This window comes from Bombus impatiens, unplaced genomic scaffold (genome assembly GCF_000188095.3).
Source record: "Bombus impatiens unplaced genomic scaffold, BIMP_2.2 scf_0096, whole genome shotgun sequence".
Classification (NCBI taxonomy): Eukaryota; Metazoa; Arthropoda; class Insecta; order Hymenoptera; family Apidae; genus Bombus; species Bombus impatiens.
In genome coordinates, this window is record NT_176515.1 from 315,134 (window position 1) to 333,993 (window position 18,860).

General features: G+C 38.8%; 1 protein-coding gene across 1 annotated transcript in view; it reads right to left on the reverse strand.

Moving 5' to 3' along the window:
* The window catches only part of LOC100741329 (peroxidasin-like), a 348,980-nt gene that overhangs the window by 210,374 nt on the left and 119,746 nt on the right, over positions 1-18,860 (reverse strand). Inside the window, exon 6 of the mRNA XM_003486021.4 lies at positions 8,758-8,971. Coding sequence (XP_003486069.1) covers positions 8,758-8,971 — 214 coding nt within the window. The remainder of the gene's footprint in view (positions 1-8,757; positions 8,972-18,860) is intronic.

An 18,860-nucleotide genomic window follows, 5' to 3' on the forward strand; every position in this document is an offset into this window, starting at 1 on the left:
GAATTATTAGAAGATGTACCGCTGAGAACTAGAGGAAGTTTAATTTTTCAACAAGACAGTGCACCGCCACATTTTAGTCGTTATGTGAGAGATTTTTTAAACCAACATTACCAAGGCTGGATTGGTCGTGCTGGAACACCACGCTCTCCTGACTTAACTCCGCTTGACTTTTATTTGTGGAGCCATATTAAATCAATTGTCTATTCTGAAGAAATCGCAAGTTGCGAGCAATTGAAAGAAAAGATTATTGTAGCCTTTCATACTTTAAAACAATCGAATACGTTAGAAAGTGTTCATAGAAATTTAATTAGAAGAGCAGAAGTGTGTGTTCGGCAGAATGGGCAACATTTTCAGCAATTTTTGTAATAATAAACTTTATGATTACTTCGTATTATTTCATTATGTATCTCTAATTTTCCTTTACGGCAAATACAAACTTAAACCGCGATAATATCCATCGAGACAACGATCTACAGTGAGATCCGTTATAACGAGACGCGATAAAATGCACGCATACCGTGCGAAAATTCAAAGTCGATTTTCTCGAAAACAAAGCCTCGAACGAAAAATTTTTAATCTATATTTTCGACTTCCTTTTTCACGTAGAATCACTCCCTTTCCGCTTGTACCACCAGTTACCAACCATCTTGTATATCGGATATCTAATTTAAGAAAGAAAGATCACATGTTACACGAAGGAAGATTTAAACGACAACAGTCTCGTCGGGAAAAATATGAACGTCGGAAATATCTACGAAATAGCTCTCTTAACACTAGAACTACCGATAGTTAACCCCTTAACCTGCAACTACGGGCATAGCCCGTAGTACGATGATCGGGCCAAACGTAAATATTACGGGCATAGTCCGTAGTATATGATCGGACCAAACGAAAATCATAGATTAAGAGGTTAACACGAAAGATCTAGCAAGATCAGTCAAGATGACTGGTCTATAAAAAATACGTAATAATAGAATATTTTTATATTTATTGATTTATTACTTTCTTACAGAAGGAATTCCACGTTGTGTAGTACATTTTTGGTATTGTTAATCCATCTGGGACCATGATCCTTAACGAGGGTTGACACGTTCATAAAATTGTAGAACCAGTCATTTTCACTGATGTGGTATATCTAGCGTTAGCATCTGGAGATCTAGCGATCGATCCGGAATTTTCCAGATAACTGATATCGTCGTATCGAATGATACGCGGTAAAAATTTGAAAAACACATGGCAAGTTGTAGAAAACGAGGAAACTGGTTAATCGGGGTTCGATAAACGGATCGCAGGACCTTTTACACTTTGACAAGTACCAGTCATTTCGACTCGTATTGGTATAAGTAGCCTTGATACAAAATTATTTTCAATTCGAATGCATAAAAAACAAAATAAAATTCATTATATTATTCTTTGAGTTATCGTTGCGAAAGTCATTACGTCATTACGGAACAAAAATATAACACGAAGTAGGAATTTTAAAATAAAATTGTAAAACCAGCCAATTTGACTGGCGTGGTAGTTCTAGCGTTAGATGTACCGAAAAATCTGTCCGGTAGAATATAAATAAAATAAAATATACGAAAGAAGTTGATTAAATCGGACGTAAAGACGGAAGAAGAGACGAAATCTGGAAATAACATAACGACGTCTAATATTCAAATTGCACGTACGTCAGATGTTTACGTTAAATCAGTATGCAGTTTGTCTGGAACATTGAAGCAAATTTCTCGAGTATGTTTCACCGGGCTGTCCGAATGAAACAAATATCGCATGAATGTACGTATATCTACGAACGCTTCCCTTTCGAAGTTATGGCTGTTCAAAGTTGCACATCACGGGAAATGTTCTTGCACGCTCTTTGACTTTCAATAGCAGATACCTCAAAGTCCTTGTTCATGGAAGACCGGACGCCAATCTGCTAGGTATTGGTGACCGCGTTGCGGATGCTTGCATCTGATTCCGAATCTCGTCGCTGGCTATTTTCAAACATGCTCGATCATTCATGAAACGACGTTACATTACGCGAGTAGATCGACGCTAACTTCCTTCGAAGTGATGCGAATTATTCTTTTACAAAAGACCTTTTCAATCCTTTTACATTGCCGCGTGCCTTCAAAGCCCTGGCTGTGGTTCGTTTCTTATTCGGTCGTACTTTTCTATCGTTAAAATAGTCCTTAGCTTTAAAAATAAAATAGAGAGACAGTTACTAATATGCGTACTTGCGCATGAACATCTTTTTAAAAGTCGTTCGTTCGTTCGATTGACAGTGGAATCGAAAAATTCGGAAGAAGGCACAGTATCTTCGTCGTTAAGATCTCTCGCGTTCCGAATTTCAAGATATTTTCAGAGAGATCTGGAAGATATCTATTTTCAATTCTGCACAGGAAATGAATTAATATTTAAGGATTTGGCCGAGATACTCTGGCGTTACGCTGTGACTCGATTAATATCGATTCGATTGATATTTCTAAGATATTATAGACATTATTTTCAGCGGTTTCCCTTCGTTAACGGAATCATCTCTGGCAAAAGCACGAAGGATATTTCGCAAAACCAGCCGTCAATTTATCACGTTATCCGACTGCGTGAATCATTCTTTTCCCGAAACAAACATAAATCGAATAAAAACGAAATAGCTTGGAGGCTATCTAGATTCATGTATGGGAAAAGATATACCAGCAACGACGTATCTGTACATGTTCGGTTGGAAACTAACGCAGAAATAAAGGAGGAAAAAAAACGCGTTGATCAAAGATAGGGAAATCTTTGACGAAATAAAAGCAGCGAGATAGGAACGCGGGCACGTTACCTTTATCTGACTTGTCACTTCTTAATCCGACTACGTATTACGTAGTCGCGAACGTCAATCAAATCGCCTTTTGAAGTGCAACGCTGCGGAAACTCGTCCGCAGGTAAATCTTATCGGTTCAAATTAGAAGGCAAAATCGTTGCGCAATTGCACGCGACGGTTAACTAATGCTAACTCAGCTATTAAGAAAATTGAGTAATCTAAGGGCCAAGAGAATAATCGAACGTTATTTCTACCTGCGAAGTTGTTCTGCGAAAGGGGGACGATGAGAACTGTGTTTTATGGTATTTTTGCAACTTCTAATTGCGACTTAGTCGCTGACACCAGTAATCAAGATAAAACAGTCTATTCTAAGAAGATATCTCTCAGCCATAATCCGTTTAACTTCTTACGCTTCGTTCCTAAAGCTAGGCGCATAATTCTTGCAGATTAAAATTACAGAAAGACGTTTCAAATTGTAAAATTAATATGTTTCTATCGTTCGCAATTAGACTGTAGATATTTATGTATTCATGAAAAATTTAAAGGCGCAAAGCACAGACTAAACAAAATTAACCACCGAAAGAGTTAATCTGAAAAAAGAGATGAAACAATTTTGTTCTCAAATAATTTTACAACGTTTCGTCTTTACAGAGATCATTTTTTTCACACGTTATCTACTATAGCCATCGAGTAAATTAAATTTACAGAGTTTCCACTCGCCACGCGTATTGAAATATAGACGATCCTCTAAGGAACATCGCGTACGACGAAAGACACGTAGAAAGGAGACTCTTTTATGAATGGTTATCCAGGAAAAGGTAAAATAAAAGGAGGTAGATTTTCCTGTTGCCTGTGAACTACTTGAAACGAACCTTACGGCCCTCTTTGCGCATTTGTTTGAAAAGCCAGCCGACAAAGGGTGCGCTTTCACGCGCGGACCGTGCCGCTCGTTGAAAATTGCACGTACGTGCCCAAAAGGTGTCGTATTGCTTTTCCATGAACAACCACGTGTATTCCAATGCGGCAAAGTAAATAGCTGTTTTTATGAAAACACGCAGCTACGGTTAAACCCGTGCCAGCTCGAGTTACGTCGATTCGTTGTACTCTTTCACCTCCTTTTTTTTCAAATACACCTGCCACTTTCGCAGCACGTGCCATGAAAAAGTTCAAGGAGATTTCTCGATGGTAACATTTTCTTTAAGAGACCTCGAATCGTTTCACGACAGAGATTCGACTCGATATCTACGATCAGCCGCGAGAACCTACGAACGCCTATCGAATTTTGTACATCCGACTTACCAAAGAAAGTAGAATCGCGGTTTGTCACTGTGTTATTTATGTAATATCGTGATTGAATATATTTACAATGAACGGATGCTACAGGTGTTAATCAGACAGAAAAACGATAGTTGTTCAACATGAACTAATCGCAGCAAACGTGCAATAAACAGCACAACTAAATAAGTAATCAACGACTCGACTTTCATAAACGCAATCAACACTCTCTCAGCAACGCAACTCGCAATCACTGTTGATTCGTTTCTCGTCCCCTAGCAACCGCTCGTGGCCAAGATGCTCCTTTTTCCAAAACTACGCGATCGAAACGAACGCCTCGGCTCTCGCGACGTTCCACGCGGTTCACCCGCCAACTCCCAGGCTCCTCGCTCGCGATACTACATTTATATTTACACGCCGATACAATTATCATCGATGTATTTCGAAAATGAATCAGACCAATTCGAACACTCGACTCGCAAAAATTGTGGGATAAATCCGCCATCAGGATCTTTACGAAACTTTAAATTTTGTCAACGTCAAGTTGATAAAAAGACATTATTTATGCTTACACGAGGAGATGTCAATACAATATCGATCCTACCACTTTTATTTCACGTAGATATAACACAGCTGTAATTCATACTTGTAACGTTGTATTTTATAATCTTTTCTTTTGTCTTAGTACGCGGGTCAGAACGAATAAATTGTATTACATTTTAACAGTATGTATCTTAACGCGCTAAAAAGATTCGCGGAGCTGACGTTTTCGTCGAGAATTGCGAGTCTTAATCGCCGAAATAAATGTATCGGAACGCTTAGATTACACTTAGAATTGACATCAAAATAGTTTCAGATTTATTTAATATGTGATTCACAAGATCTTCGTCGATACACATTTGCACGCGTCTCGGCGTTCTCTTTGTCTCTCCGTCTTCTATACCACACTACTCGCGGAACAGTTGCATTCATCTGCTTTACGAGATGCTGTGCACGCACATATTTCCACACACTCATACTCATATATGTGTATCACTACTACGCGGCTAATCTAGTGTAGCACACAAAATTCATATATTCAAGAGATGGACTTAATTTTAAGAGTTTTGTGGCTGACAGTAGTTCTATGTACACGTACTCCCGTTCAAACTAAAACGATTTTTAGTTTCATAGAAGATGTGATCATTCGTATCTCAACCTAGTAACTACCTAGGTAATTTAAATCATCGAGCAAATGATCAACCGGTCACGAAGTTGCATTCGTACAACGACCAATATCGTCGATTAAAACGTCGATTAATATTTTTACTTTCTTCGAACGAATTTGAAGAAAAAATCGCGTGGAAAGTAACTTCGCACTTCGGTCATTTCTCTAGCTGCATAGGAAATCCAAGAAAAGGGGAAGGGAACTGGTTCAAGGAATAATAAGCCCGGCAAGGAATAATAAGCACGAAGACGTGAAGTTTAACGGACGATTCGTAGCGAGACCTTCCGTAGCACCGTCGAACCGAACGCTTTTCAGTTGTTGGCATCGTAAACCGACATTTTATGACACGCGCCGCTGGATTCACCACCAACTATCTACTTTCCCGACAGCTAAGCGCGTTTGTATTCGTTTGCTGTCCAACTTGCTTCGGTTTTGTCACAGCTTCATACATATTTAAATTCCGTACGACGGATCACACCCCAGGCGTCAATTTTTATCTAACGGCGGTCGTGCATCTCGTGGTTGCAACAGATTGAATTAAACCGTAGAAGTTTCTGGAAACGCAACGACAGAGATCATTTTTCTAATTCAATGCAACGAAACGAACGTCAACGAGAAACGCAGATTTATTTATGTGGGATGGTGTGACGTTAGGGAAAAACGTGGCTGATTGTTTATAAACGTTGTCAAGATATGTTAGTGTTGTCAAGGAGTGTTGTGAGCGTTACCAAGGTTTGTTAAGGGAAAATGAGCGTGGTAATTGCTTTCAGAATTGAATTAATCGTGGTCGAGGGAAGTTCATCGTGTTGCTGTGACGTAGAAATAATGAAAAGCGAATTCGTGAAACGCGATATTATATTCGATTTTGTGAGAGTGTAACGATATTGTGTTTATTATACTGTCTTTTCTGTTAATTTATAATATAACATTCACACTACACACTAACATTCACTACATTTATGCGAAAGAATGATTAAAGCGATTGACTCAATGCCAACGGGACAAACGTTTATCTCGTGCTATCACGTAATTTAATTTAATTTAATTTGCGAGAATTTAATATAAAAGAATTGCCAAAATATTGTAAAGAATAAAGGTCTTTTTTTACAAGGATATTCTCGATGAATCGTATTTAAAAATTGACAAAGAAGATAAACGCGGAGGATGAGCAAAGGGGATACAGGCGCAAAGATGAGACAGAGGTCCAATTAAGGGGTGTATGCACGGTGAGTCGTGAGTGGCACGAGGACATCGTTACAGCTGCAAGATCGCCATTATGCCACGACAAGGACCACCCTAACGACGCGAACCTTCGTGATTTATGGTGTAGCGAAAATGTTCCGCAGAACGCGGCGGATTATGTATCTACCAGGCTAACTTTCCCGAGATACTTTGCAAGGCTAGATTAAGAGAATAATGGGCTTGCTTTTTGTCCTGCTCTCTTCAACGAGATTAACTCTAGAGACACCGTAATATGCAACTGTTCGCGGTTCCAACGAGCTCCTCATTAACCGTCCAAAATACAGGATCGTCCGCTATCGATGAATATTCTCTGCCGGTGGTAGAACTTTCTATTTAGTCGAATAAAAGGTTGCTTAAATTTTTGTGCAACGTTCTTTGAAAATTTTCTTTAAGTTGGAAGACGTTGCTTAAAGAGGATCGGTTCGACGTTAATTACGATATCGATTTCGTTATTACGAACTTATGGCAGTTTTAGATAGTAGTCGCTTAGAACGAATCTGACTGAATCTAACCGAAGAAAGAAAAGACGTAACGATCGCCGACTATTGGTCGATTTTCCAAAACTACTCAACGTATATATCGCTGAAGTTGGAAGAAAATCGAAAAACTGTTTTCACGGTTCAATTGGCAACACGTTGCAGTCGAAAATTCGCAATTCTCCCGGCAACCGTAATACCTAGGAACGAGCTGTACGAGTTTAAAGTGACTCCGTTGGTATTTCAGGTTGCTGCGTTTAACTGCACTTGAGAGAATTATAATTTGCCCGATACGGTTTGAAATTACAGCGATTCCGCAGAACCGCCACGTGTAATAACCGAACCCGTGGTCACTTCAAACGTTGTAGTTTAATATTTAACCGTTTCCATCCCTTTATCGCTTACTCCGTTCATCAAGAAACACCCTTTCTAACTTCTGACCACCGTCGTACCTTCGAAGATACACACGTTTAACAGCAATTTCATATGTGTTATATTTACGAGTGTGTGCGTTCAATTTTTGACGGTTTTGAACGTTAGTTTATTTTTTAATTTGATTGGGAAATTGGATTTTTCGTCGTACAGTATCGTCTAGTCTCATCTTATAAAGTCATTTTAATTGACTTCAAAATTCCCAAATCCGAAATTAAGATTCAACCCCCGTTGGAATTTAAATTTTAAATCCAACCTAAAATCAAAATTTAAATTTCAAATTTCGTTCTTAATTCGATAAACTACCGCCACCGATACCATCCTCGAACCAATATTCTGTTTAAAACCTCCCTTCGTCTTTTATTCCCTCGTTCCACAATTTACTTGTACCTTAATAAACAACAGAATAGAATCGAAATCTACACGTGAAATTTTATTTTTAATTTCGACACGCTAATACAACCAGAAAATTCTAGTTCTATAAGAACACGGTGTTCCTTGAAATTTTCCTTTTCCGTTCCAAGCTTTTCGTACAACTCGATAACACGTTCGACTTTTGCGACGACGAAGATCCAGCTTTCACCAAACGAGGATTAATCTCTCGTAATTCCAAACACAGGATTCGAACTACCAAACGAAAATCAGCTTAAATAGCAGCGAACTAACTCAAAGTCCGTCTACGTAATCCCAAATTCGCGCTGATAAATGATTCGAAATAAAAGAATAGAAGGTAGATCTGAATTGCAATTTTCACTTTTAACTTGAATATCTACCACCCACCGAAATAATATTCTATACAGAGACAAACGACCAATCTTTCCGAACAAACTTTCAGAACTCTCTATTATAATCTCGCGCGATTTCAAACACAAATCACAGCCAACTATTTCGAAGTAAAAGTCTGCATAAACTAAAATTCTCGTTAACGAACGACCAGAATAGAAGCTGGTTCTGCAGAGAAAGCTATTTTAAGTCGTAGAAATTCAGGTTTTGGCGAAGGTGTTAGAGTCACGCAAACAGGGTGCCAAGCGTCCATTATCTCAAATCACCGACGAAAAACGTTGAACCGATAATCGTCGGCATAGCCGTCAAATTCTCGTTACGGTTGATTAGCGAGAGAACCATCGCATGGCTGTCTCTCTATAAGCAGTGGCGTGCCGTGGCTGATTTATTGGTGACACCGAAGTCGTCGGATCAAAGGGCACACATATTCGAGAGAGCAGAGGCCTCGTCGGATAGAAATTGCAGGCCGCGATTGCTGTTCGACTCTGACAACTAACGGGCCAGCGATAGAGATACGTACACGCACGTACAAAGACACATTTACTCACCTGACACGGTGAGATGGACAGTTCTGATTAATGGCGGATGAGCACTGACTTGACACTCGTACACGCCGCCATCTCGTTCGGTAGCCGAACGCAAAAGCAACCGCCAATCATTCGGCTTCTCCAGGGCCAGCGAGAACCTAGAGTCGCTCGCGTACGTGTCCAAACCGATCGTGAGCAAGTGCAGCTCGTCGCCTCGTCTGCGAACCCACGACACCTGAAATCCAAACAGATGGAATTTTCAAAGGACGATCGAGGAGAACGAGAGGAGAGTCTAGGCTTTTAATTCGGTTTGTCGGACTTGTCGATATTGCGGTGCGGAGATCGAAGAACGCATCGATACTCTTGGTATTAGCATTGAACGTAGCGAGCATGTGTCACAGCGACCATACCCAAATCCACGTCATTTCACACTACCTGACGACGAACCTTCAGACTTTGACCTTAACTTGCACATGTCCTCTCCTTGTCCCTCAACTCCTACAAACTCAACGTATAAAAACTGCGAGCATTCGACCACGAGACTAGTCTTGGGTACCTAATTCCAGTCTTGGCCGCGATTTGAACAACTATTTTAATACTTTGTAGCTTCGCTACTTCGTTATAATATCGTCCTTTACCACTTTGGTGAATAAAAACGTATAGAAATATTAAAGGACAGTCGAGTTAAGCTATTGCTCGGTTCTTCCTTTTTTATCACGAATTTTACCTGACACATGCAACACAGCGTTAAACGTGACAGCGTTAGGTGTCATTACTACGATCGGTACTACGAATGACGTTGATAATGCGAAGAAAGCACGAAGCAATAGACAGGCGATAAGATATCGCGCGAAGGAATAAATGGCAAATTGAGATTGCATATTGCAAGAGCCTAACACGAATCTTCCACTTTGCGCTTCTTACGTAAAACAATTATCTCTGTCTGTCGCAAAGAAAGATTACGTCGCAGAATAAAATCTGCATAATTAGAAGTTGCATAATCGCGCAACCGAACGAAAGAATGAAAGAATTAATTAACGCTCAACGGGCAGAAAATCGTGTAAAGATCTTGCTCGTTCGTCGCGACACCATCGAAATCCAGTCTCTCGGAATCTGAATAAACAGAGAACGAAAGAAAGAAAAGAAGAAGCTTCGCGCCAGTCTTGTAATAAAAACGACGAGTTTGCCAACTTCGTTTTCGACGTGTATCGACGTTTTCTTCCAACCTACCTACATCGCATGAATGTATATTCCTGTGAGATTCTACACCGAAGAGACGCAGAAAGATTTCGCCTGGCGTATCAATCTCAAACACGAAAGCAAGTTATAGCAATGTAAATTTAATGTAAATCGGGCGTCCTTTCCACCTAGCAACACACCGCGTGTATTCGAATTCAAATATCACGTTGCTCGGTAGGCGGCTGGCTACTCCGATCTTTCTTTCCCTTGATGCATGCCATCCGAAATAATCACCTTGCCGGGTTTCAACGCGGCTCAAAGAGAGCAAGGTGTCGCAAACAGGGCAGCAAGTACGCAGTAAAACCCCGGAGAAATGAAAACTTCGTTGACGAAACCCCGGGTGTCACGATATCAAAGCGTCCTAGATTTTATCTAAAAGCCAGGCGCAGATAAGGCCGATCTTCTTCTATATACCGCGAACCGAGCAACGCGTAAAGAGCTCGAGGCTCTCCTTATGAAATGAATCCGAGCCTCGACCGATTGAAATTACCTCGGAAAGCGCTGTTTGGGGCCTAAGATTACTTTCAGGTACAAGGTATACAGTATTAGGTTGACCGAATAGTTTCTTTTATTTTATAAGGAAACAATATTAGTTTTAGATTAGATTATCGAATTATGCGCGAACATAATAATAGAAATAAAACGAAATGGATGAAACAGAAATTGTTGCTCGTCTGTTATCGCCTTATGAAACGAAAGAAACTTTTCGGACAACCTGATACATCAACCCAACCAATAGACGTTAGTTCCTTTAGAATTTTAAATTGTAAAATTTATCTTTTCGATAGAACACCTAAAATATCGCAGGCAACAAACGTTAGTTTCTTTAGAACTCGTAATATTCGGTACACAGGCTACCATCGCGGTGACACGCTCGTAAAATATGAGTTTGTTAAAATATGATATTTAGCGTAAAATCTTCGTATTTCTATGATCCATTATAAATCGTTCAAGAATTAATCCATTATAGCTGCGGGCCAGCTGGCAGGTTTCGAGAGCTCCGAGCGAAACGTCTGGCGGAAATTCCGTCGGTACAATTTAATACAGTGCTCGCAGTCGGTGTTCCGCAGTTTGATACGAAGGAGTTAAAGAATCGTTAGGCGCGGCGTGGTAGCCAGGAAAGGGATTTCGAGGCGCTGCACCGGCCTCGCCTGCTCGAGACGCAAAGGACAGACTGAACGGACGCCTATGGTCATTTGTCATTATTATAAAAGGCTGAGCAGTGAATAATTACATCTTAGGAAACTCGCTGTCCAACTACGCGCGTTTATTCCCATTTCTATTCACACGCTCTGTCCCTCCGGCGATTAATACTCGCGAGGAATTGTTAAATTGAAATCCGATGTTCTGTTCTGCGATTCTTTAGCCCGCTAAGTGAAAAGTTCGCTTGATAAAGCGGCAAGACTTTGATCGTAAACGGGGAAACATAGAGAGACAGGAGGATTCGCGGCAAGTTTCACGGGCGAATCGAAAGCTTCGATAACGGGACACAACCTGTTAACCTTTCTATCGTTGCAATTCGATCGAGAAACGTTGCAATCAATTCGGAAGCTTCGCGAAACTACATCTATGAGATTTTAATTCAACGATCGACAGAGAAATCGATACTAAAACAGCTTTGGAAATGAAACAAATTATTTAAAAGCAATAGAGAAATTATAACCGAAAGGAAAATGTCGATTCCTTGTAACGATTATTCGAAATAAAAGTCCTACTCGTGTCTTTTTATAAATTCGTAAAGCGATGGAACGATACAAGATCGAACGAGTAGAATAAGACCAAATCACGATCACACGACATAGACTACTTGGTATTCTTTCGTAGTAACGCTTTTTCGTGCCTTTGAAAGTGAAAGCTCGATATTTTGTTCGTTTCAATTTATATTGGATTGATTAAAAGAAAAAATAGAGCAAGCATCGGAGATCGATAATGCATCTACGAATATCAATATTTATCTTCCGTATTGCAACATTGAAAACGAAGCAATGAAACTAGTCAAAAAAATTCATCGCGTCGGATGTCACGCGTCGCTCAATTATTTTCACTTTGTCGATTGATTGGAAATTATTATTTCAAAACTGGAAGAAACGTGGCCTGTTTTCTCGGTAACGAAATAAAAGTACCGCTCAACCATTCGAAACACGAGGATCGTAATTTTTATTTGGAAAGATAATTTTAAAACAAGCGAATAAATGTAAATTTTATCGTCTTTGCGAGACATTTCTTAATGAAGACATAGAAGATTCGTTAATTCCTTCGTATTAATTAGATATGCACCTTTTTCAATCGATGATATTTTATAACTGTTCTACAAGGAGAAAATGGTCTCTTTTAATTAAGACAGTAACGAGTGAATACAGATACTTCTCATGCTCATTAAATTTTTCTGTCTCTGAACGAGGCCAAGACCGAATGTACGAAGAAATTAACTTTTGTTAATTGCAAAGAAAAAAGAGAGTTAAAACGGCTGGCATTGATTTGCCGCTTCATTTTAATAAATATTTCGTGTAAAGAGTATTGTACATATGAATAATTGCTTTCGCGATTAATAACGAATTCGCATGTTACGATCTCGTTGCGAGCAGCAAGGAAAGAGAAAACTTGATCGATCAAAATTAATCAGGTTAAAAACTTTGAAACTACTCTGTGATTTCTTACTGTTGAAAAGCCTCGTAACACCTGTTCTCAGGGAAATTTGGACGCTCTGTAATTATAGTCATTCTTACATTCGAACTAGAGGCAGAACTTCAACTTTGTTCGTCGATGAAGAATCTTTATTGTTATTGCGCTAATTAGACCGAATTTTTTGAAATAATAAACGGAGGAAGAAGTTTTAGTTTCGCAAAGTAGTCTGTGTCGTCTGATCCTAATTCTCCATATTCTATTTATCCATTGACTATTTCACTGATTCAATAAAATATTAAAATATTGACCGTCTACTTGAAGTCGTCGTTATGTGAATACGCGTGCATATTATCGGGTTGTCGTTTCGTTGCTCGATAAATAAATAATCGGCGTATTTTACGCAAAACAAATTTACTTTAGAATAATATCCAGAGGGGAACTACAAATTTTATTGTTTCTCGAACATCAGCTACGTTTGGAAGAATATCTTTCTTGTATCGTCTCGAATTATTCTTCAAAGATAAAGAACTATTTGCGTAAAAATGTATCTTTCATATTTGTTTCTCTCTTTTATTATTTCATATACAGGGTGGTTGGTAACTGGTGGTACAAGCGGAAAGGTGGTGATTCTACGCGAAAAAAGTCGAAAATTTGAATAAAAATTTAAAAATTTAAAAATTTTAAAAATTTAAAAATTTAAAAATTTCAAAAATTTTAAAATTTTTTAAATTTAAAAATTTTTTAAATTTAAAAATTTTAAAAATTAAAAAAATAACGTCAATCAAGACAACGATCCACTCAAAATTCAAAGTCAATTTTCTCGAAAACAAAGCCTCGAACGAAAAATGTTTATTCTATATTTTCGACTTCTTTTTTCGCGTAGAATCACCCCCTTTCCGCTTGTACCACCAGTTACCAACCACTCTGTATATAAATACCACGTGTTAAAGATGGATTATTTCGAATATTATGCTTAGCGCATTTCTAACGATACAAAACATATAGCAATGAAAGGCATCGTATCTCACACAAACTGAACTGTGCAGCACAAGGTTTCTTCGAAAGAATAACTCGACGATTCCTTGAAAAACTGTTGAAGTGGATCCCACTTCAAGGAAAACTCCACATCTTCTCTAAAGTTTAATTTTCTTAGTTCTCGAAGCTATCGAGTATCGTTTAGCGCTAAATCGATTTGAAGGGTCTCTCAGTCTCATAGTTTCCTAGGAACAAATAATACAACGTGGTACAGACAGGCCAGTTTTCCATAATTTTTAGGCCCATGACTTGGAAGTTCTTTGGTAAAGTAACGCTGCCTGTGTGAGGATCTGAACTAGCATACACATCCTACTTATACTTAAACTTGCCTAAATATATTTTTCTATTCTACATTCATCCACGCATTTCCTCCCTCTCTCTCTCTCTCTCTATTACGAGATAAAACCTTAACAAAAACAAAGATAAAAACACGAGATAAATCAACGACGGCAATGAGACAAAGACTGTCTCGTTTTCACTCTCGTTGAACAAAGACTCGCTAAGCAAAGAAGAGGGTCGTTGATATTAGACGCGAAAGAAACAACAGAGAAGAAAAGAGTGTGGAACGATAGGACGGCGACACGTAGTGCGCTGCAGCTCCCGATAACAAGGCGTAATAATGTTTGCCTGTCGCTGCAGTGTCCGAGATAAATCGTCGTTCGTCGAATCAGCAGTTTAAAATACGAGATAGACGGGAAAGGTGAACGTACCTCGCGTACTCGACAGACCAGCCAACGATCAGCTAAGGAGGATACAGAGATCCGATAAAACTCGATACTCTCGCTGAAATTGGAGCGAATCGATCGTATCGATCATCGACGCGCTTATAAGCGGGACGAGGCCTGTCTCTGGAAATGAGTAGTAGCCTCACGTGTGCCGATCGAACCAGAAAAAAAGAGAAAAGAATTGTATGGAATTTCCACGCGTGTCACTGCACCACTTTTCTGAATACGTTATGCGTGTCGTACGAGACATTCCGTAATTTTTCACAAAAAGAAACCGCTATTTCTATCGTGAAACTCGCAAGTAAAATAACGCAACCCTGAAGTAACGCAGCTTTCGGAATCATTGAAAGACGAGATGGCTGAGGAGATCCAATTCCGCATTTTTCCGCAATAGGAAAATTTCCGGAGAACACGAGGAACGAGAGAAACCGGAATCACGGCCATTTCTCTTCAAGCTTGCGGGATTCGGTTCGAGTCACTCGAAGGTCCTGGGACGCAATCTGGACAATTCAGATGTCAAAGAACCGTAGACGGAGCAAATCAGGGTTAAGAGACCAGACACGGACAACGGTTAGAGGCACTCCACTCGGACTAGCCTGCGATCCGCGAAATTTCATAGTCATGACCTCGCAGCCAACCGATGTAAGCTTAGCCATTTTAAGGATCATAGGTCAGACGAACTGAGACCACTTTCGGGTACAATAAATTACAACTTCTCCATCGAACATATTTTACTTTAGCACCGTTGTTTGATCGTTTACGCTATTAACGTATCGCGTTGACACAATTTTTTAACACGTTGGCTACCGCGCGAGTTTGATATATTTTACGCCGAACAGATTGAAAAATTCATTTCTGAAAAATAATATATTATATTTGCGCGCTTTTTTCAACGATGTTAGCTGAATCGTTCGCATTGTTGAGAATTGTTTACTCCGTGAAATTTATCTCGCGTTAGTCGTTCTAAACAATTCTTTAACCTATTTTTAATTTTTATCCTGTTAATACAAGATGCGTCTTACAGCTTGGATTTTGAGAGGCTCGTCTGAAAATCGTTATATTCGATCTACGTATATTTCCAACCATGAATTTCATAATAGAATCTTAGCTATTCGATCTGTGTGGAAATTTCAACGGGGCTCGAACCCTCAACCGACCTTCTCCATCTACTTTTTTTTTTATTTTTAGCAGATTGCGAAAATAATTAATAGGTCAGCGATGCCGTGCATGTACGAGCAATTACGAAAGTGTAAGGTCAAGACGCGTGTGGTAGTCCGCTCGCATATATGCATATCGGAGCGTGCAGCTGCAGCCTGCTGCCATAAGCTGGAACCCAGCATCCGACCGTGAATATAATAGCTGAGTAACGTTATCTCTCGCTTCATAATTTAACCTGCCCCTCCCTCAGGAAGGAGAAACCGTTCGAAACGAATTACGCGTTCCGATCGTTGCACGCTCGCGCAAAAATTCGAACGATCTTATCGATCAGACGTGCGACGACTACTCACCGTAAAGTTGCGTACGATTATCGAGACACGTGTAGAAAAATTAAGTTTCAAAAATTGGATATCGGATTGTTCGAGAAATTCATATCGTTTTTAATATGAACTCTCGTCTGTAATAAGAATACCGGATAACGTTTTATTCGTTAAGATATTTGCGCAAGTATTTTTAATAAAACAATATTAAATCTTATATGTTTAAGATATATAGTTTCATTATTATTATTTATCGCGGTTTTCACGAAACTGATAAACACGTGAAATGAATTACTTTAGATGCTTGTAAGGTCTATTTGAAGATATTCAGGAAAGCGAATTATTTTTGAAACAAAAGACTCGTGACGTTATAGATGGAATAATATTATAATCGTGGTTAAATATTTCTGAACTTTTGCTAGGAATTTTTCCAACAGCCGTAGACGGAGAAGGATCGTTAAACGCGTACGTGTTGAGATTTCTTGGTTTCTTGAAATTTCCGAAATCTAAGGAAGTGGTGAGATCTTAGAACGCAGCGGTGTAAAAATATTTTTATCTAACGATACTCGTAATCGCAAACGATCCGAGCCAATTTCGAATTTTCCGAAACTTTCCAATTAAATTTAACGCCAGTTTAACGCCATTTATGTACCAGCATCGTAAATAATATCAAAATCGTTTTACAAAGTCCCATATACATTAAATGGAATATGAATATTTCATAAAACCGCCGAGTTTGAAAAATTTCAGGCCGGAAATAAAAAATTTCACAAAATAATTCACTGTACTTCTCGGAACTGCACCGTTACTAATTAACATTTTAGCGGTAGAATAAAATTTCATACCTCTAATTAGATAAACATTTCCAAAGCTACTTTGCTTTTTTATCAACAACGAAATAAAATTCAAGAATAGGAAAGAATAACGTAATTTGTGTAAAGTATTCGTCATCGATGATATATTTATCTTATCGCTATTGACAATTTTCTATTTAGATGCTAGCAGAAAATTTACCAGCATAATTTCGAAATTCGTAACGAACGATTACTACCGTGCGGATCATTTCGAGGGTTGATGGCCCATTGTGTCGAGGTTAGGATTAATACTTTAACATCGTAATAAAGCTCATCTGATATTAAGTTTATAACAGCGAATATTACTCGTTGATCTTAACTATAAGAGCAAACACTGGTCCCATTAGAGGGGAACCTTGGCCGTATACTTTTCTTTCTGTCAAAAAGAAAGATGTTCTTCCTATGTTACTGTTCAACTCTTTCCAGATAAATAGAAATTACGAGGAAAGTCAAAAGTCCAGCAATAACTACGATATTTCCTTCTTTTCCTTTTTTTCTTTTTTTCTTTTTTCTTTTTTTGCAATCCAGTGCAGTTTGCTGTTGACAAAGTTGACCATATTTCAAATACACCGCCTCCACTCTCTTTATTACTAAGTTGCAAGCCAGGATTTACCGTCCCGATATGTCTGTGTCTTTCCTAAACGATCAAAATCGATTTTTATAAAGTCGATACTTCTTCTGGTGACTCGGACACCAAGCAATTTCAATCTCTGACGAAGTTGATAAAAAACAAATGATTAATTCACCTATCGATGAAAAATGAAAGAAACGCGTAGCATGAATCGATATCGTTAAAGGATCAAATACAGTGGCCCACGAAGGTATTTCGACACCGATCACGGCAAATTTATATATTTTGATCAAGTGTCGATATATTCGATGATCGAATATACTTAGATACTTTCGTGATCTCCATTGCAAAATATACGTACACTCGCGCTAATTGTAATTTTTATACGCATTTTCAAATTCCTCTCAAACTTTACCAACGTAATCGCGATAATCGGCTCTCGTTGCAGCGCTAATGAAATTTCACAACGTGAAAGTATAACACGGATAACGTAAGTGTTCGAACACAATCTGCTAGAGTGAAATCTTTTCCTACTTCGAGACGGCTACTGTGCGCGAGGAAGACGAAAAATGTTAATACACTTCGAACTCCGTGTGATTTATACGAAGGAGGATTGGCATGAGAAAAGTTGTATCCTGGTGTACGTTTATCGAGACTGTCGATCAGGACGACGGTATAATTTTACCATAAGCTAAGCGAGTCCGCGTCGAACCGAGTTCCGTAAATTGTTTAACTTTACACGTTCTCCCAGGGCGAGTGCTTGCACTCCGCCGTCTTATATTCCAGGCTAGGCGATATGGAGCTCGTATGATCAAATTTTTCCAACACCAACACCAACACGACCCTACAACGTTAACAGGCAGAAGAAGAAAAAATTCACTCGCACGCCCCTGGTAATAACGACCACGATTTCATTAGACCAGAGTGCTCTAGACATCCGACAACGTTCAGATTTCCGACTCAGATCGAAAGGATGATAGCCACGTGTTTTTGCCATTGGGGCTGCTCGCGTTGATCGAAGTTACGTTGCGAGTGCGAACTTTCGAAATATGTAAATGAGGCTTTCAAAGAATTCTTTTCGTTTGAATTTAAAGTTGGTGGTTTTTAATTACTTTGCTTCGGAGAGTTTACGCGATCATTTTTACGATTAAAATTTTCGAGAGATTTTTTCGTAGATTGGAGATATTCCTGTGAAATAATTACTCGTGAAATATTCAGCGATATCTTTATACGTTTGATCAAAGATTCGATATTAATCGCTACTACTGCGCACGGATTTATGAAAATCCATACATTTATGAATGCAATTAAATGGAACTAAATGCAATTAAATAGAGATTCGTTTCGCATACTAAATGTTAGAACGAATACTTCAATTTGCATATTTCCGTCTTCTCTACGTTTTACCACTTTTAAATTCTCCATAAACGTGGAAAATTGTACGATCTTCTAATCACCGTCGAATTATTTCAATTGTTTATCGAATATTACGTTTATAACGATATTTATTTGTATAGATTAAGTGGATCGAGATGTATTTTATCGTTTCGAACATTTGATTGATAGTTTTTATGATAGAAAGATGGAGATAAGTTTC